Raw genomic sequence first — 21,201 nt, forward strand, 5'->3', positions numbered from 1 at the left:
TTGCTGCAATATGTTGTTGATGCTGGATGCATCCAATGTTTTATGTTTTATTATGTTCTGATTTATCTTGTTCATAATGTTGTTGTTGAATGATCACACTGCTGGTTGCAGCTAATTTATGTTATTTTATTAAAGTTTCACAATTAAGTTTACAAAGTTGACAAAGTTTACAATGTTTAATAAATTATTTTGTTCACCTTAAGCATTCCTGTGTAGTGTCTCATTTGCAGAATAAGAGGGGGAATAGTCAACATGTTGGGATAGAGTGGCCAGGCATCGGTCCAGCAAAGCGTTCAATTATGAGCTGCCGACGTGAGGCTTTTGCAGCAGCAAAATTTCCATGATGCCTCCCCTGTGGTTGTGATTGTGGCATGGGTTCCTTACAGGCTCTTCTTCCTCGTCATCCTTCTCCTCCTCTTCCCCAACCCCTTCTCCTGAGGTGGTCCTGCAATCCCCATTGGCAATTCCTGTCCCCTCATGATGGCTAAGTTGAGTAGCATGCAGCACACCACAATGAACTCAGAGACCTGCTGAGGGAAGTATTGTGTGGCAGCCTCCAGAGTGGTCCAGGCATCAGAAGCACTGCTTGAGCACTCCCATTGTTTGTTCGACGATATTGCGTGTGGCTGCATGGCTCTCATTATAGTGATGCTCAGCTTCTGTCTGAGGGGTCCAGAGAGGGGTCATGAGCTAGGTTGCGAGGCCGTAACCTTTGTCCCCGAGCATCCAGCTCTGGCCTTGTGGTTGACGTGGATGTGTGAGACACTGCTCTGACCCAAAATGAAAGCATCATGGATGCTCCCTGGATATCGGACATTGACTGCCTATTTGCGCTGAGTATGGTCACAGACGATCTGCACATTCATGGAGTGGAATCCCTTTCGGTTTCGGTAAACCTCTGGATTCTCTAAAGGTGCTCGCAGAGCGATGTATGTACAGTCAAGGGCACTCTGAACCTTGGAGAAGCCAGCAAATCATCCAAAACTGATAGCCCTCTCATATTGGATCTCCTTGATCATTGGGGCATTTATGAAGTCCACCCTGCGTGCATACAGTGCAGTAGTCACCTGATGAATACAGCAATGTGTAGCGTGCTGCGAGATGGAGCATGTGTGCCCCGCTGGTGCCTGAAAGGAGCCGGTGGCATAGAAGGCAAGTGCTACAGTCACCTTCACCTCGATAGGCACTGCAGTCCTGTTGCCGCTGGTAGGTTGTAGGTCTGCCTGTATGAGCTGGCATATCTCTGTGACCATCTCTTTTTGGAAGCACAGCCTTATAACGCAGTGTACCTCAACGAAATGCAGGTATGAGCGATGTTCCCTGTAAACTCGTGGGGGGTAAGGCCTCCTCCCCATATGACTACGTTGAAAATAATCATTAATAAGCCTTCTTCCAGCTCGACGCCATATGAATATAGCAGCCAGGATTACTGGCTCCTGACATAGCATGGCCCCCATCTTTTAAAATGTCCTTAAAAACAAACTAGAAACTCACAAACTTCACAATCAAAAGTACGCAGTAACGCAGCGTTATTCTCCCAATGCTTTTAATCACCCACAACTATGACATTCTCCTCCAATTTCAAGATGGCCCCATTAGCGCCTGGTAGGCCCTAGGTCCGACTGTTTTTCTTTGGCGGGTTTCCGGGCGGACGCGAAATTGGGCGAAATGCTCAAAAGTTCCACCCGGGACGCGAGCACAATGATGCACGACGATTTACATCATCCAAATGGTCAAAACAGTGATGGGCGGTAAGTTTTAGCGTCGCCGCAAAACCATTGGCAAAATTCCATCTGGGCGCAAAATCTTGTACGCCTCGTTTCACCCCCCCCCCCTAAAAAATCATCTTTGAGCCCGCAGAGGTGCTAAATGGGACACAAACATAAAAAATAAGTGCAGGAGTAGGCCATTCGGCCCTGCACCACCATTCAATAAGATCATGGCTGATCATGCATTTCAGTACCCCATTCCTGCTTTCTCTCCATACCCCTTGATCCCTTTAGCCGTAAGGGCCACATCTAACTCCCTTTTGAATATATCGAATGAACTGGCCTCATCAACTTTCTGTGGTAGAGAAGTCCACATGCTCACAACTCTGAGTGAAGAAATTTCTCCTCATCTTGGTCCTAAATGGCTTACCCCTTATCCTTAGACTGTGACCCCTGGTTCTGGACTTCCCCAACATTGGGAACATTCTTCCTGCATCTAATCTGTCCAATCCCATCAAAATTTTATATGTTTCTATGAGATCCTCTCTGATTCTTCTAAATTCCATTGAATATAAGCCTAGTCAATCCAGTCTTTCTTCATATGTCAGTCCTGTCATCCCGGGCATCCATCTGGTAAACCTTCGCTGCACTCCCTCAATAGCAAGAATGTCCTTCCTCAGGTTAGGAGACCAAAACTGTACACAATACTCCAGGTGTGGCTGCACCAAGGCCCTGTACAACTGTAGTAAGACCTCCCTGCTCCTATACTCAAATCCTCTCGCTATGAAGGCCAACATGCCATTTGCCTTCTTCACCGACTGCTGTACCTGCATGCCAACTTTCAATGACTGATGAACCATGACACCCAGGTCTCGTTGCACCTCCCCTTTTACTAATCTGTCACCATTCAGATAATAATCTACCTTCCTGTTTTTACCACCAAAGTGGATAACCTCACATTTATCTACATTATACCACATGTATTTGCCCACGCACCGAACCTGTCCAAGTCACCCTGCAGCCTCTTAGCATCCTCCTCACAGCTCACACCGCCACCCAGCTTAGTGTCATCTGCAAACTTGGAGGTATTATATTCAATTCCTTCGTCTAAATCATTAATGTATATTGTAAATAGCTGGGGTCCCAGCACTGAACCTTGCGGTACCCCACTAGTCACTGCCTGCCATTCTGAAAAGGACCCATTGATTTCTACTCTTTGCTTCCTGTCTGCCAACCAGTTTTCTATCCACGTCAATACATTACCCCCAATACCATGTGCTTTAATTTTGCACACTAATCTCTCATGTGGGACCTTGTCAAAATCCATTTCAAAGTCCAAATACACCACATCCACTGGCTCCCCCTTGTCCACTCTACTAGTTACATGCTCAAAAAATTCCAGAAAATTTGTCAAGCATGATTTCCCTTTCATAAATCCATGCTGACTTGGACCGATCCTGTTACTGCTTTCCAAATACGCTGCTATTACATCTTTAATAATTGATTCCAACATTTTCTTCACCACCAATGTCAGGCTGACCGGTCTATAATTCCCTGTTTTCTCTCTCCCTCCTTTTTTAAAAAGTGGGGTTACATTAGCTACCCTCCAATCCATAGGAACTGATCCAGAGTCTATAAAAAGTTGGAAAATGACCACCAATGCGTCCACTATTTCTAGGGCCACTTCCTTAAGTACTCTGGGATGCAGACCATCAGGTCCTGGGGATTTATCGGCCTTCATCCAATCAATTTTACTAACACAATTTGGAGTAATAAGGATTTCATTTAGTTCCTCCTTCTTGCTAGACCCTCGGTCCCCTAGTATTTCCGGAAGGTTATTTGTGTCTTCCTTAGTGAAGACAGAACCAAAGTATTTGTTCAATTGGTCTGCCATTTCTTTGTTCCCCATTATAAATTCACCTGATTCTGACTGTAAGGGACCTACATTTGTCTTCACTAATCATCTTCTCTTCACGTATCTGTAGAAGCTTTTGCAGTCAGTTTTTATGTTCCCTGCAAGCTTACTCCCATATTCTATTTTGCCCCTCCTAATTAAACCCTTTGTCTTCCTCTGCTGAATTCTAAATTTCTCCCAGTCCTCAGGTTTGCTGCTTTTTTTGGCCAATTTATATGCCTCTTCCTTGGATTTAACACTATCCCTAATTTCCCTTTTAAGCCACGATTGAGCCACCTTCCCAGTTTTATTTTTACGCCAGATAGGAATGTACAATTGTTGAAGTTCATCCATGTGATCTTTAAATGCCTGCCATTGCCTATCCACCGTCAACCCTTTAAGTATCATTCATCAGTCTACCCTAGCCAAATCACGTCTCATACCGTCGGAAGTTACCTTTCTTGAGTCAAAAAACCAGCCCTATGTCTTTATTTATGAAACCCAAGATCCCATATGCTTTTTTAACCGTTTTCTCAACAAGCCCTGCTACCGTCAACAATTTGTACACATATACTGCTGGGTCTCTGTTCATGCACCCCCTTTAGGATTGTACCCTACAGTTTATATTCCCTCGCCTCGTTCTTTCTACCAAAATGTATCACTTAAGAACATAAGAAATAGGAGCAGGAGTAAGCCCTACGGTCCCTCGGGCCTGCTCCACCATTCAATAAGATCATGGCTGATCATCGACCCCAACTCCACTTTCCCGCCCAATCTCCCTATCCCTTAATTTCCAAAAATCTATCTATTTCAGCCTTGAATATATTCGGAGACTCAGCATTCACACCCCTCTGGGGCAGAGAATTCCAAAGTTTCACAACCCTCTGAGTGAAGAAATTCTTTCTCATCTCTGTCTTGAATGATCTCCTCCTTATCTTGAGACTGTGCCCCCCCCCCTAGTTCTAGACACTCCAGCAAGGGGAAACAACATCCCGGCATCTACCCTGTCAATCCCCTTCAGAATCTTGTATGTTTCAATGAAATCACCTCTCATTCTTCTAAACTCCAGAGTATAGGCCCATTCTACACAATCTCTCATCATAAGACAGCCCTATCCCAGGAATCAATCTCGTGAATCTTTGTTGTACTGCCTCCAAGACAAGTATATCCTTCCTTAGATAAGGAGACCAAAACGGTGCACAGTACTCCAGGTGTGGTCTCACCAAGGCCCTGTACAATTGTAGCAAGACTTCCTTATCTTATACTCCAACCCCCTTGCAATAAAGGACCACATGTCATTTGCCTTCCTTATTGCTTGCTGTATCTGCATGCTAGCTTTCTGTGTTCCTTGCACAAAGGTCCCCAAATCTCTCTGAACACCATCATTTAAGTTTCTCACCATTTAAAAAATACAGTTTTTCTATTCTTCCCACCAAAGTGAATAACCTCACATTTCCCTACATTATACTCCATCTGCCTCCTTACTGCCCACTCACTTAGTCTATCTATATCCCTTTGCAGACGCTTTGTGTTCTTCACACAGTCTACTGTCCCACCTAGCTTTGTATCGTCAGCAAACTTGGATACATTGCACTCGGTCCCTTCATCTAGGTCATTAATATAGATTGTAAATAGCCGAGGCTCCAGCACTGATCCTTGCGGAACCCCCTTAGTTGCAGCCCGCCAATCTGAAAAAGACCCGTTTATCGCTACTCTGTTTTCTGTCCGTTAACCAATCCTCGATCCATGCTAATATATTACCTCCAATCCCATGAGCTCTTCTCTTGTGCAATAACATTTTATGTGGCGCCTTATCAAATGCCTTTTGGAAATCCAATTATACTACATCCACCGGTTCCTCTATCTACCCTGCTAGTTACATCCTCAAAAAAGTCTAATAAATTTGTCAAACACTATTTCACTTTCATAAAACTATGTTGACTCTGCCGAATCATTTTATGATTATCTAAGTGCCCTGATACCACTTCCTTAACAATGGATTCCAGCATTTTCCCGATGACTGATGTCAGGCTAACTGGCCTTTAGTTCCCTGTTTTCTCTCTCCCTCCTTTCTTGAATAGCGGTGTTACATTTGTATCTTCCAATCCACTGGGAACGTTCTAGAATCTAGGGAATTTTGATGGATCAAAACCAATGCATCCATTATCTCTGCAGCCACCTCTTTTAGAACCCTAGGGTCTAGGCCATCAGGTCCAGGGAATTTGTCAGCTTTTAGTCCCATTGTTTTCTCTGGTACTTTTTCTCTACTTATATTAATTCCATTGAGTTCCTCATCTTCATTAGACCCTTGGTTCCCCATCATTTTAGGTATGTTTTTTGCATCTTCTACTGTGAAGACAAACAAAATATTTGTTTAACGTTTCTGCCAATTCCTTATTCCCCATAATAACTTTTCCTGCCTCAGTCTCTAAAGGACCAATGTTTACTTTTGCTACTCTCCTCTTTTTTACATACTTGTAGAAGTTCTTACAATCTGTTTTTACATTTCATTCATCTATTTTTTTTCCTTTAGCATCAATATTTTGGTCATCCTTTGCTGGTTTCTGAAACTCTCCCAAACCTCAGGCTTACTACTATCCCTCGCAGCATTATAAGCTTCTTCTTTTAATCTAACTTCTTTAGTTAGCCACGAATGGATCACTTTTCCTGTGGAGCTTTTGTTTCTTAATGCAAGGTAATTTTGCTGAGAATTCTGAAATACTTTTTAAAATGCTAGACACTGCTTATCTATTGCCAGACCTTTTAATCTATTTTTTCAAATCTACCTTGGCCAACTCCCTTCATACCTATGTAATTGGCTTTATATAAGTTTTAGACTCTAGTTTCAGACTTAGGCAAGTCACTCTCAAACGTAATGTTAAATTCTATTGGATTATGATCACTCTGCCCCAGAGGATCTTTTGCTATGAGATTGCTAATTAACGACATAAGAAAATAAGAAATAGGAGCAGGAGTAGGCCATACGGCCCCTCGAGCTTGCTCCGCCATTTAATATTACCATGGCTGATCCGATCATGGACTCAGGTCCACTTCCCTGCCTGCTCCCCATAACCACTTATTCCCTTATCGGTTAAGAAACTGTCTATTTCTGTCTTAAATGTATTCAATGACCAAGCTTCCACAGCTCTCTGAGATAGCAAATTCCACAAATTTATAACCCTCAGTGAAGAAATTGCTCCTCATCTCAGTTTTAAATGGGCAGCCCCTTATTCTAAGATTATGCCCCCTCGTTCTAGTCTCCCCTATCAGTGGAAACAGCCTCTGTGCATCCACCCTGTCAAGCTCCCTCATAATCTTATAAGTTTCGATAAGATCACCTCTCATTCTTCTGAATTCCAATGAGTAGCAGCCCAACCTACACAACCTTTCCTCATAAATCAACCCCTCATCTCCGGAATCAACCTAGTGAACCTTCTCTGAACTGTCTCCAAAGCAAGTATATCCTTTCATAAATATGGAAACCAAAACTGTATGCAGTATTCCAGTTGTGGCCTCACCAATACTCTGTATAACTGCAGCAAGACTTCCTTGCTTTGATACTCCATCCCCTTTGTAATAAAGGCCAAGATTCCATTGGCCTTCCTGATCACTTGCTGTACCTGCATACTAACCTTTTGTGTTTCATGCACAAGTACCCCCAGGTTCCGCTGTACTGCAGCTCTTTGCAAATTTTCTCCATTTAAATAATAACTTGCTCTTTGATTTTTTTCTGCCAAAGTGCATAACCTCACACTTGCCAACATTATATTCCATCTCCAAATTTTTGCCCACTCACTCAGCCTGTCTATGTCCTTTTGTAGATTTTGTGTGTCCTCCTCACACATTGCTTTTCCTTCCATCTTTGTATCGTCAGCAAACTTGAAAAATAGAATAAAAGGAAAAGGAGGTGGGGTAGCATTGCTGGTTAAAGAGGAGATTAATGCAATAGTTAGGAAGGACATTAGCTTGGATGATGTGGAATCTATATGGGTAGAGCTGCAGAACACCAAAGGGCAAAAAACGTTAGTGGGAGTTGTGTACAGACCTCCAAACAGTAGTTGTGATGTTGGGGAGGGCATCAAACAGGAAATTAGGGGTGCACGCAATAAGGGTGCAGCAGTTATAATGGGTGACTTTAATATGCACATAGATTGGGCTAACCAAACTGGAAGCAATACGGTGGAGGAGGATTTCCTGGAGTGCATAAGGGATGGTTTTCTAGACCAATATGTCGAGGAACCAACGAGGGGGGAGGCCATCTTAGACCAGGTGTTGTGTAATGAGAGAGGATTAATTAGCAATCTCGTTGTGCGAGGCCCCTTGGGGAAGAATGACCATAATATGGTGGAATTCTGCATTAGGACGGAGAATGAAACAGTTAATTCAGAGACCATGGTCCAGAACTTAAAGAAGGGTAACTTTGAAGGTATGAGGCGTAAATTGACTAGGATAGATTGGTGAATGATACTTAAGGGGTTGACTGTGGATGGGCAATGGCAGACATTTAGAGACCGCATGGATGAACTACAACAATTGTACATTCCTGTCTGACATAAAAATAAAAAAGGGAAGATGGCTCAACCGTGGCTATCAAGGGAAATCAGGGATAGTATTAAAGCCAAGGAAGTGGCATACAAATTGGCCAGAAATAGCAGCGAACCCTGAGACTGGGAGAAATTTAGAACTCAGCAGAGGAGGACAAAGGGTTTGATTAGAGCAGGGAAAATGGAGTACGAGAAGAAGCTTGCAGGGAACATTAAGACGGATTGCAAAAGTTTCTATAGGTATGTAAAGACAAACGTAGGTCCCCTGCCGTCAGAATCAGGGGAAGTCATAACGGGGAACAAAGAAATGGCGGACCAATTGAACAAGTACTTTGGTTCGGTATTCACGAAGGAGGACACTAACAATCTTCCGGATATAAAAGGGGTCAGAGGGTCTAGTAAGGAGGAGGAACTGAGGGAAATCCTTATTAGTCGGGAAATTGTGTTGGGGAAATTGATGGGATTGAAGGCCGATAAATCCCCAGGGCCTGATGGACTGCATCCCAGAGTACTTAAGGAGGTGGCCTTGGAAATAGCGGATGCATTGACAGTCATTTTCCAACATTCCATTGACTCTGGATCAGTTCCTATGGAGTGGAGGGTAGCCAATGTAACCTCACTTTTTAAAAAAGGAGGGAGAGAGAAAACAGGGAATTATAGATCGGTCAGCCTGACATCAGTAGTGGGTAAAATGATGGAATCAATTATTAAGGATGTCATAGCAGCGCATTTGGAAAGAGGTGACATGATAGGTCCAAGTCAGCATGGATTTGTGAAAGGGAAATCATGCTTGACAAATCTTCTGGAATTTTTTGAGGATGTTTCCAGTAGAGTGGACAAGGGAGAACCAGTTGATGTGGTATATTTGGATTTTCAGCAGGCTTTCGACAAAATCCCACACAAGAGATTAATGTGCAAAGTTAAAGCACATGGGATTGGGGGTAGTGTGCTGACATGGATTGAGAACTGGTTGTCAGACAGGAAGCAAAGAGTAGGAGTAAATGGGTACTTTTCAGAATGGCAAGCAGTGACTATTGGGGTATCGCAAGGTTCTGTGCTGGGGCCCCAGCTGTTTACACTGTACATTAATGATTTAGACGAGGGGATAAAATGTAGTATCTCCAAACTTGCAGATGACACTAAGTTGGGTGGCAGTGTGAGCTGCGAGGAGGATGCTAGGAGGCTGCAGAGTGACTTGGATAGGTTAGGTGATTGGGCAAATGCATGGCAGATGAAGTATAATGTGGATAAATGTGAGGTTATCCACTTTGGTGGTAAAAACAGAGAGACAGACTATTATCTGAATGGTGACAGATTAGGAAAAGGGGAGGTGCAACGAGACCTGGGTGTCATGGTACATCAGTCATTGAAGGTTGGCATGCAGGTACAGCAGGCGGTTAAGAAAGCAAGGGGATTTGAGTACAGGGGCAGGGAGGTGTTGCTACAGTTGCATAGGGCCTTGGTGAGGCCACACCTGGAGTATTGTGTACAGTTTTGGTCTCCTAACTTGAGGAAGGACATTCTTGCTATTGAGGGAGTGCAGCAAAGGTTCACCAGAGTGATTTCCGGGATGGTGGGACTGACATATCAAGAAAGACTGGATCAACTGATCTTGTATTCACTGGAGTTCAGAAGAATGAGAGGGAACCTCATAGAAATGTTTAAAATTCTCACGGGTTTAGACAGGTTAGATGCAGGAAAAATGTTCCCAATGTTGGGGAAGTCCAGAACCAGGGGTCACAGTCTAAGGATAAGGGGTAAGCCATTTAGGACCGAGATGAGGAGAAACTTCTTCACCCAGAGAGTGGTGAACCTGTGGAATTCTCTACCATAGAAAGTTGTTGGGGCCAATTCACTAAATATATTCAAAAGGGAGTTAGATGAAGTCCTTACTACTAGGGGGATCAAGGGGTATGGCGAGAAAGCAGGAAGGGGGTACTGAAGTTGCATGTTCAGCCATGAACTCATTGAATGGCGGTGCAGGCTAGAAGGGCCGAATGGCCTACTCCTGCACCTATTTTCTATGTTTCTATGTGGCACCTTGTCAAATGCCTTCTGGATGTTCAAATACACCACATCCACTGGTTCCCCTTTATCCACCCTGTTTGTTACATCCTCAAAGAATTCCAGCAAATTTGTCAAACATGCTGGAGGTTAGTGTGCAAAATTAAAGCACACGGGATTGGGGGTAATGTATTGGCATGGATTAAAAATTGGTTAACTGACAGGAAACAGAGAGTAGGAATTAACGGGTCTTTTTCGGGGTGGCGGGCAGTGACTAGTGGGGTACCACAGGGATCAGTGCTTGGGCTCCAGCTATTCACACTATATATAAATGATTTGGATGAGGGAACCAAATGTAATATTTCCAAGTTTGCTGATGACACTAAACTAGGTGGGATTGTGAGTTGTGAGGAGGATGTAAAGACGCTGCAATTCGATTTAGATAGGTTGAATGAGTGGGAAAACACATGGCAGATGCAGTATAACGTGGATAACTTTGAAGTTATCCACTTTGGTAGGAAAAACATAAGGACAAAGTATTGTTTAAATGGTGGTGGCTTGGGAAGTGTCGATGTACAGAGGGACCTGGGTGTCCTTGTACACCAGTCATTGAAAGCAAACATGCAGGTGCAGCAAGCAGTTAGGAAGGCAAATGGTATGTTGGCCTTCATTGCAAGAGGACTTGAGTACAGGAGCAAGGATGTCTTACTACAGTTATACAGGGCCTTGGTGAGACCGCACCTGGAGTAGTGTGTGCAGTTTTGGTCTCCTTACCTAAGAAAGGATATACTTGCCATAGAGGGAGTGCAGCGAAGGTTCACCAGACTGATTCCTAGGATGGCAGGACTGTCGTATGAGGAGAGATTGGGTCGACTAGGCCTGTATTCACTAGAGTTTAGAAGAATGAGAGGGGATCTCATTGAAACGTATAAAATTCTGTTTGGGTTGGATAGAATGGATGCGGGGAGGATGTTTCCCCTGGCTGGGAAGTCTAGAACAAGGGATCACAGTCTCAGGATACGGGGTAGGACATTTAGGACTGAGATGAGGAGAATTTTTTTCACTCAGAGGATGGTGAACCTGTGGAATTCTCTCCCACAGAAGGCTGTGGAGGCCAAGTCACTGAATATATTTAAGAGGGAGATAGATAGATTTCTAGAAACAAAAGACATCAAGGGGTATGGGGAAAAAGCGGGAATATGGTGTTGAGATAGAGGATCAGCCATGATCATATTGAATGGCGGTGCAGACTTGAAGGGCTGAATGGCCTACTACTGCTCCTATTTTCCATGTTTCTATGACTTTCCTTTCATAAATGCACGTCGACTTTGCCTGACTGAATTTTGTTTTTCCAAATGTCCTGCTACTGCTTCCTTAATAATGGACTCTAACTCTGTCTCATTGCACAATACAAGATCGAAAATAGCCTGTTCCCTGGTTGGTTCCAAGACGGATTTGTTCGAGGAAACTGCCCCGAATGCATTCCATGAAATCGTTTTCCTGACTACCTTGACCAATTTGATTTGTCCAGTCTATATGAAGATTAAAGCTCCCCACGATTGTTGCATTACCTTAGTTACAAGCTCCTACTATTTCTTGATTAATATTCTGTCCAACAGTATACCTGCTGTTAGTACTTCACTTTACACTTTTCTGCGTTAAATTTCATCTGCCACGCGTTCAACCATTTCATCAGCCTGTCTATGTCTTTTTGAAGTCTATCACGATCCTCCTCACTGTTCACAAGTCTTCCAAGTTTTGTGTCATCTGAAAATGTTTTAATTGTGCCCTGTACTCCCAAGTCTAAGTAATTAATATATATCCAGAAAAGCAGTGGTCTTCATACCCACCCCTGGGGAACATCACTGTATACCTTCCTCCAGTCCAAAATATAACTGTTCACCACTACTTTGTTTCCTATCACTTAGCCAATTTTGTATTCATGCTGCCACTGCCCCTTTTATGATGATGATATTCCATGGGCTTCAACTTTGCTGGGACGCCTATTATGTGGCACTATATCAAATGCCTTTTGGAAATCCTCATCAAAAAACTCGATCAAGTTAGTTAAACACGATTTGCCTTTAACAATCCATGCTGGCTTTCCTTAATTAATCCACACGTCGAAATGACTGTTAACTTAGTCCCTGATTATCATTTCTACAAGTTTCCCAACCACTGAGGTTAAACTGACTGCCCTGTAGTTGCTGGGTTTATCCTTACACCCTTTTTTAAACAAGGGTGTAACATTTGCAATTCTCCAGTCCTCTGAAGGCTACCCACATATCTAAGGAGGATTGGAAGATTATGGCCAGTATCTCCGCGATTTCCTCCTTAACTTCCCTCGGCATCCTAGGGTGCATCCCATCCAGTCCTGGTGACTTATCAACTTTAAATGCAGACAGCCTTTCTAGTATCTCCTCTTTATCAATTTATATCTCATCCAGTATCTTGACTACGTCCTCTTTCACTATTACTTTGCCAGCATCTTCTTCCTTGGTGAAGACAGATGCAAAGTACTCATTTATTATCTCAGCCATGCCATTTGCCTCCATGTGTAGGTCTCCTTTTTTGGTCCATAATCGGCCCCACCCCTCCACTTATTACACATTTATAATTCATATGCCTATGGAAGACTGTTGAATTCCCCTTTATGTTAGCAATATGTGACCTTATTTTTCTCACCAAATGTAATACCTCACACTTATCAGTGTTGAAATTCATTTGCCAATTATATGCCCATTCTGCAAATTTATTTATGTCGTCTTGTAATTTGGTGCACTCCACCTCAGCATTGGTTATTCCTCCGATTTGGTGTCATTCGCAAATTTAGAAACTGTGTTTTTGATTCCAAAGTATAAATCGTTAATACAAATTGTGAACAATATTGGTCTAGCACTGATCCTTGTGGGGCCCCATCTTCTGCCACTCTGAATGGCTACGCTTTACTCCGACTCTCTGCTTTCTGTCTTGCAGCCAGCTAGCTATCCATTCTTAAAAGAATCATAGAAATTTATGGCACAGAAGGAGCCATTCTGCCTATCATGTCTGTGCCGGCTAAAAGAGGCTTATCCAGTCTAATTCCACTTTCCCGCCCTTGGTTCGTAGCCCTGTAGGTTACAGAACTTTGTGCATCCAAGTACTTTATAAACGTGATGAGGGTTTCTGCTTCTACCATCTTTTAGGCAGTAAGTTGCAGACTCCCACCACCCTCTGGGTGAAACAAATTCTCCTCAATTCCCCTCTAATCCTTCTACCAATTACTTTAAATTTATGCCCCCTGGTTATTGACCTCTCTGCTAAGGTAAATAGGTCCTTCCAACATTCTAGGCTTTTATACACCTCAATTAAATCCCCCCTCAGCCTCTGCTAGAAAGAAAACAACCCCAACCTATCCCATCTTTCCTCATAGCTAAAATTCTCCTGTCCTGGCAACACCCTCATAAATCTCCTCTGTGCTCTCTGTAGTGCAATCGCATCTTTCCTGTAATGTGGTGATCAGAACTGTACACAATAGTCTAACTGTGGCCTAGTGTTTTATGCAGTTCAAGCATAATCTTCCTGCTCTTATATTCTATGCCTCAGCTAATAAAGGAAAGTATCCGTAGGCCTTGTTAACCACCTTATCTACCTGTCCTGCTCCCTTCAGGGATCTGTGGACATACACTCGAAGACCCCTCTGTTCCTCTACACTTCTCATATCCTACCATTTAATGTGTACTCCCTTGCCTTGTTAGCTCTCCCCAAATGCATTACCTCACACTTCTCTGGATTAAATTCCCTTTGCCACTTAATGCCCACCTGACCAGTCCATTGATATCTTCCTGCAGTCTATCGCTTTCTTCCTCATGATCAATCACTCAGCCAATTTTTGTATCATCTGCAAACTTCTTAATCATGTCCCTCCTACATTGAAGTCTAAATGATTGATATGTACCACAAAAAGCAAGGGACCTAGTACTGAACTCTGCAGAGCTCCACTGGAAACAGCCTTCCAGTCACAAAAACACCCATCGATCATTACCCTTTGCTTCCTGTCACTGAGCCAATTTTGGATCCAACTTGCGACTTTCCCTTAGATCCCATTGGCTTTTACTCGTCTGACCAGTCTACCATGTGGGACATTGTCAAAAGCCTTACTAAAATCCATGTAGAGGGCAGAAAATGCACTAGCCTCATCGACCCTCCTTGTTACCTCCTCAAAAAATTCAAACAAGTTAGTCAGACACGACCTTCCCTTAACAAATCCATGCTGACTGTCCTTAATTAATCCGCGCCTTTCAAAATGACGATTAATATTTTCCATAATTTGCCCACCACCGAGGTTAGGCTGACTGGCCTGTAATTATTCGGTCTATCCCTTTCTCCCTTTTTAAACAATGGTCAACGTTAGCAATACTCCGGCAGCCAGGGAGGATTGGAAAATGATGGTCAGAGCCTCCAGCGTGGGATACATTTCATCCGGGCCTGGCGATTTATCTACTTTCAAAGATGCTAAACCCCTTAAAATTTCCTCTCTCACTATGTTTGTCACATCTAATATTTGACATTCCTCCTCCCTAACGACAAAAGGTCTGATAAAACCCCAGAAAACGTCAGTATATATAATTTTTTGCCCTTAGAGTAGCTTTAATTTGATTAAAATCTTATCTTGTGATGCTTTCAGGTGGAACTGTATGTTTCTCATTTGATGAGTCAATAAGCTTTAGTTACAATTTTCGGCCAGGTTGTTTAAAGTCAAATGTCCCTCACCATGTCATAAAAGTATCAGTGAATGCTTCACAAGAAGGGTTGGGATGAGAAGTGACCATTCAGCCCACAGAACTCCACCCGTCTCATATCATAAACTCTCCAGGCTACCATCGAAGTACATTTTCAACACCCATAATTTAGCAGATGTCTGTTTTTATAGCTCGAATTTTTGTCATCAGCAAATTTGACAAATATGAGAAACAAAGGTTCAAGTGCCCTCAATTCAACAATATATTCCAGTCTGACATTATGGGGCCATGACAGTCTGAAGAGGGTCCGGGGGGAGGGGTTAAGAATTTTATAACTTGTAACTTGCAAGCCGCCATTTTACAGCAGCAATTTGCATGGCATGTCCAAGTTTCATTTTGGAGAGGCAGAACATCCCATTATAATATTTTAATCAGGTACCCACAGTGCGGTTGGAAGACTAATGCTAGGCAGCCAGGTTTACCAGGAATGGAGATGTGAGCAGCCGGATCAAGCAGGTAAGTGCTTTTTAAACTACTGTTTGTAAGCCAGGAGGAGCAGGCATGTTCACCCCTGACCACAAGGAAATCTTCTACTGTGATTGGCCGACCCTCATGCCAAGCCCGCGATCTTGAGTCTTCTGCCCTATGATATCTCTCTCCCAATTGGTGGTCCGACCCCTTACGTTCTGCCCTGTAATCTCTCCCAATTACTGGTCCAACCCCCCCCACCCCGACTTCTATCTCTTTCCTGGTTGCCGGGGACCGTCCAAAACTGCAGCCTTCTAACATTGGCTTTCCCACCCGGCAGTCAACCTGCCTCTCAATCTGGTCGGCTGCTAAGTAAAAAAAATGATGAGATCCTACCGTTTAATTCGGCAGGACCTCCATGTTCCCAGGTTTCCTCCCTGGTAACTGTGCTCCCCACCTGCTTGAAAATATCGGGGTCTATACCATTTATTAGTGCTCAGTTTCCTAATTTAAACCAACTTTTCATCCTGTCCCATGCTCTATTTCAACAGTTTCACGTGAAATGTTCTCTAAAAGATTTCCAACAGTACAAATAAACTATGCCATTGGGAATTTCATTATTAACTTCATTTGTAATGTCATCAATGAAGCCAAAGTGTCAGGCATTTTCCCTTCTGAAACCATGGTTTACTTCACCTGATTGTGATGTTAGGTCTGCAGTTGCCTAATTCCGATTTGCCACCTTTACAAAATATACAGCACCAACAACCAAACCAATGTTTAATAATAAGGATATTTTACTTTGTCATATATTATTGCATTAAAATATTAATCACTTACTTGGATACATCTAGCAGAAAATCATTCAATTCAGTCTGCTTGGCAAGACCTTTGGACACCTGAAAAAAGTTTCATATATCAGGGCAGTATTTTAAAAGGGCTTTTGCCCCCAATGAAATAAAAACAGAGAATGCTGGAAATCTCCGCGGGTCAGGCAGCATCTGTGTAGAAAAAAACAAAGTTAACGTTTCAGGTCGACGACCCTTCGTCAGAACTGTCGAATGTTCTAAAAGAGCACATTCTTAACCACTGAAAGGGGAAGGGGAAGAAAGAACAAAAGGGAAGGTCTGTGATAGGGTGAAATGTAGGAGAGATTAGAGAGATAAAAGGGATGATGAACAGAATTGAAATGGTAATGACAGAAGTTAAAAAAAAGGTTAAGTTGGATAGGGTTTGAATGGCAGAGTAATGACCAGCTGTCATTTGAGACAAAGAGAAAAAAAACATGATGGGTGGGAGGGAGAGAAAGGGTATGCGCTGAAATTGTTGAACTTGATGAGCCTTCTGGATTCAACATCCAAAAAACAGAAAAAGGCCAACAAAAAAAATTTGAAAGAGAGGGAAGATAGGTTATGAGAGTAAACTAGCAAGAAATATGAAAACAGACAGTAAGAGCTTCTACAGGTATGTAAAAAGGAAGCGAGTAGCTAAAGTAAACATTGGTCCCTTAGAGGATGAGAATGGGGCATTAATAATGGGAAACAGGGAAATGACAGATTTTGACGAAATATTTTGTATCGGTCTTCATGGTAGAAGACACTAAAAGCATCCCAATAATTGATAATCAAAGGGCTATTGGTAGGGGGGGGGGAAATGAAAACAATCACTATCACTAGAGGAAAAAGTACTAGGCAAACTAATGAGACTAATGGTGGACAAGTCCCCTGGACCTGATGGCCTGCATCCTAGGGTCTTAAAAGAAGTGGCTGCCGAGATAATGGATGCATTGGTTGTAATCTACCAAAATTCCCTGGATTCTGGAGAGGTCCCAGTGGGTTTGAAAAGCAGAAATGTAACACGCCTCTTTAAGAAAGCAGGGAGACAGAAAGCAGGAAACCATAGACTAGTTCGTCTAACATCTGTCATTGGTAAAATACTGGAGTCCATTATTAAGGAAGTAGTAGCAGGACGTTTAGAAAATCATATTACACCCAAGCAGAGTCAGAAAGGGAAATCATATTTGAAAAATTTGCTGGAGTTCTTTGAGGATGTAACGAGCAAGGTGGATAAGGGGGAAGAACCAGTGGATGTGGTGTATTTGGATTTCCAGAAGGCATTCGATAAGGTGCCACATAAAAGGTTACTGCACAAGGCAAGAGCTCACGGGGTTGGGGTAATATATTAGCATGGATAGAGGATTGGCTAACTAACAGAAAACAGAGAGTCAGATAAATGGGTCATTTTCAGGTTGACAAACTGTAACTGCTGGGGCTTCAACTATTTACTATCTATATTAATGACTTGGATGAAGGGATTGAGTGTAATGTAGCCAAATTTGCTGATGATACAAAGGCCCCAAGTTTCCACATGATTTGCTCCTGATTTTTTAGGAGCAACTGGTGGAGAACGGAGTATCTTAGAAATCAAAATTCTCCACATTTAAGTTTTCTGCAGTTCTAGTCATGTAGAACAGTTTCACTTTGGAACAGAATTTTTTTTTCCAAAAGGGGGCGTGTCCGGCCACTGACACCTGATTTGAAAGTTTCCACAGTGAAAACGTACTCCAAACTAACTTAGAATGGAGCAAGTGAAGATTTTTGTAGGCCTGAAAAAACCTTGTCTACACATTAAAAAATCAGGCGCAGGTTACAAATTAGGCGTCAGGAACGAGGTGGGGGGGGAGGGGAGGGAAGTCATTACATTCTACAATAAATAATTCCAACCTGAATAAAAATTTATAAGCAAAGAAAAGATTAAATAAACCATGTTCCTACCTGTGTGAAAGTGCTTCAGGCAGGGAGAAGGCTGCAGGAAGCCTCACAAGTTGAGGCAGCCGTTCCCGACGGCAGGGGGGGAGGAGGCAGTGAGGGCCCGACCGACGGCAGCGGTATGGAGGCAGCCGTTCCCGACGGCCGGGGGTGGGAGGGGGAGAGAGGAGGAGGCAGTAGGCAGTGAGGGCCCGACCGACGGCAGCGGGGGGGAGGCAGTGAAAAGGCTGCAGGAAGCCTCAGAAGTTGAGGCAGCCATTCCCGACGGCGGGGGGGGGGGGGGGGGGGGGTGGAGGTCCCCCTGCCGTCGGTCGGGCCCATCGGGAAACGGCTGCCTCAACTTCTGAGGCTTCCTGCAGCCTTCTCACTGCTGCAAGAAGCCTCAGTGCTGATCATGGAAGGGCAATGTGGTTTTATTAAAAAATTTTAAAAATTGAACAGCTACAAAGAACTACAAAAATGGCCGAGTGCCAATGTTTCCTTCACACTGCGCGTGCACGAACGCTCCAACGCGCACGCGCAGGGTTCCCGGCACGAAAAAAACTCATTTAAATGGTACCCGCCCCCTCCTACTTACAAAATCGGCGCAAGTGGTAGGCTCCGCCCCCTGGGCACCGCGCCAAGCTGACATCGAGCTGCAAAGCACTCGAGAATAGCCCTTTTTTTTTTTCAGGCACCGTTTTTGGCGCGAAAAACGGGTGCCCAGCTCGGAGGGGCACCTGTTTTGCCGCGTGTGGAAACTTGGGGCCATAGATAGGTGGGAAAGCAAGTTGTGAGGAGGACGCAAAGAATCTGCAAAGGGATTTAGATAGGCTAAGTGAGTGGGCAACAATTTGCCAGATGGAGTATAATGTGGGAAAATGTGAGGTTATCCACTTTGGAAGGAAAAATAAAAGAGCAAATTATTATTTAAATGGGGAGAGATTACAAAATGCTGCGGCAGAGGGGGATCTGGGGGTCCTTGAACATGAAACACAAAAAGTTAACATGCAGGTACAGCAAGTAATTAGGAAGGCAAATGGAATGTTGGTCTTTATTGCAAGGAGGATGGAATATAAAAGTAGGAAAGTGTTGCAACAACTATACAAGGCGTTGGTGAGACCACACCTGGAGTACTGCGTACAGTTTGGTCCCATTATTTAAGGAGGATTATACTTGCATTGGAGGCAGTTCAGAGACGGTTCACGAAGGTTGATTCCTGAGATGAAGGGATTGCCTTTTGAAGAAAGGTTGAGCAGGTTGGGCCTATACTCATTGGAGTTCAAAAGAATGAGAGATGATCTTATTGAAACATATAAGATTCTAAGACGGCTTGACAGAGAGGATGTTTCCCATCGTGGAGAAGCTAGAACTTGGGGGCATAGTTTCAGAATAAGAGGTCGCCCATTTAAAACGGAAATGAGGAGGAATTTCTTCTCAAAGGGTTGTGAATCTATGGAATTCTCTGCCCCAGAGAGTTGTGGAGGCTGGGTTATTGAATATATTTAAAATGGAGATATAGACAGATTTTTGAACGATAAGGGAGTCAAGTGTTATGGGGAGCAGGCAGTGAAGTGGAGTTGAGACCAAGATCAGATCAGCCATGATATTGAATGGTGGAGCAGGCTCGAGGGGCCAGATGGCCTACTCCTGCTCCTATTTGTTACGTTATTCTTCTTTAGCAGAGTATGCAGCTTGGACACTTCCCTTTAATTGAAGGAAGAGCCTCTCGTACACAGTAGCCCCATTACCACCCCAGCAAGAAGTGGAGCGCTTGATGTAGCGCTTCACTTCCTTCCGGGGGCGGTCACCCGATTTTATCACGAGAGGAAAGACAACTGTGCCTGCGCAAAGTCTCGCGCCTCCCGAGTGTTACCGGCCCCAAACGGGGTAATACCCAATTTCTAGGCCATAGAATGGTTACAGCATAGAGGGAGGCCATTTGGCCCGTGATGACTTTCTGCAAGAGCACTTCAGCCAGTCCGACTCCCCCGCCCTTCCCCGTAGTCCTGCAAACTTTTTTATTTAGGGTTCATCTCTAACTGCTTTTTGAAAGCCGCAATTGAGTCTGCCTCCACCACCCTTTCCGGCAGTGCATTCCAGATGCTAACCACTCACTGCATAAAAAGTTTTCCTTGAGTCGCCTTTGGTTCTTTTGTCAATTACCTTGAGTATCCTCTGGTTTTGACCCTTCTGCCAATGGGAACAGTTTTTCTCCATCTACTCTGTCTACATCCCTCATGATTTTGAATACCTCTATCAAAACTCCTCTCAACTTTCTCTGCTCTAAGGAGAACAACCCCAGCTTCTCCAGTCTATCCATGTAACTGAAGCCCCTCAATCATTCTCGTCAACCTTTCCTGCACCCTCTCTAAGGCCTTCGCATCCTTTCAAAAGTGTGGTGCTCAGAATTGGATACAATACTCCAGTCGAGGCCGAACCAGTGTTTTATAAAGATTCATCATAACTTCCTTGTTTTTGTACTCTATGCCTCTATTTATGAAGTCTAGTATGCTTTTTTAACCGCTTTCTCAACCTGGCCTGCTACCTTCAACGATTTGTGCACATATACCCCATGATCTCTCTGTTCATGCACACCCCTTACAATTGTATCCTTTAGTTTATATTGCCTCTCCTCGATCTTCCCACCAAAATGCATCACATAGCACTTTTCTGCATTAAATTTAATCTGCCACGTGTCCGTCCATTTTATCAGCCTGTCTATGTCTTCTATGTTTTGAATTACATTTTATGTTAGCTGCTAATCTATTCACATTCTCTCTCTTTGCCACTCTTATTTTCTTTTTCACTTCCCCGCTGAACTTTCTATATTCAGCCTGATTCTCACATATTCTCAACCTGACATCTATCATACGTGCTCTTTTGCTGCTTCACCTTACTCTCTATCTCTTTTGTTATTCAGGGAGCTCAGGCTTTAATTGCTCTACCTTTCCCCCTCGTGGGAATATACCTCGACTGTATCCTCTTTAAAGGCAGCCCATTGTTTGATTGCAGTTTTCCATGCCAATCTTTGATCCCAATTTACTCGGGCTAGATCTGTTCTCAACCCACTGAAATCTGCCTTCCTCCAATTAAGTACTTTTACTCTAGATT

At 43.5% G+C, this 21,201-nt stretch overlaps 1 protein-coding gene across 5 annotated transcripts in view; it reads right to left on the reverse strand.

Moving 5' to 3' along the window:
* pde10a (phosphodiesterase 10A) overlaps positions 1-21,201 on the reverse strand; it is a 662,262-nt gene that overhangs the window by 286,697 nt on the left and 354,364 nt on the right. For all 5 annotated transcript variants that reach the window (XM_070889659.1, XM_070889660.1, XM_070889658.1 and 2 more), the window contains one exon: positions 16,181-16,239. In XM_070889659.1, the coding sequence (XP_070745760.1) occupies positions 16,181-16,239 (59 nt within the window). The remainder of the gene's footprint in view (positions 1-16,180; positions 16,240-21,201) is intronic.

Source organism: Pristiophorus japonicus, chromosome 9 (assembly GCF_044704955.1).
Source record: "Pristiophorus japonicus isolate sPriJap1 chromosome 9, sPriJap1.hap1, whole genome shotgun sequence".
Lineage (NCBI taxonomy): Eukaryota > Metazoa > Chordata > Chondrichthyes > Pristiophoridae > Pristiophorus > Pristiophorus japonicus.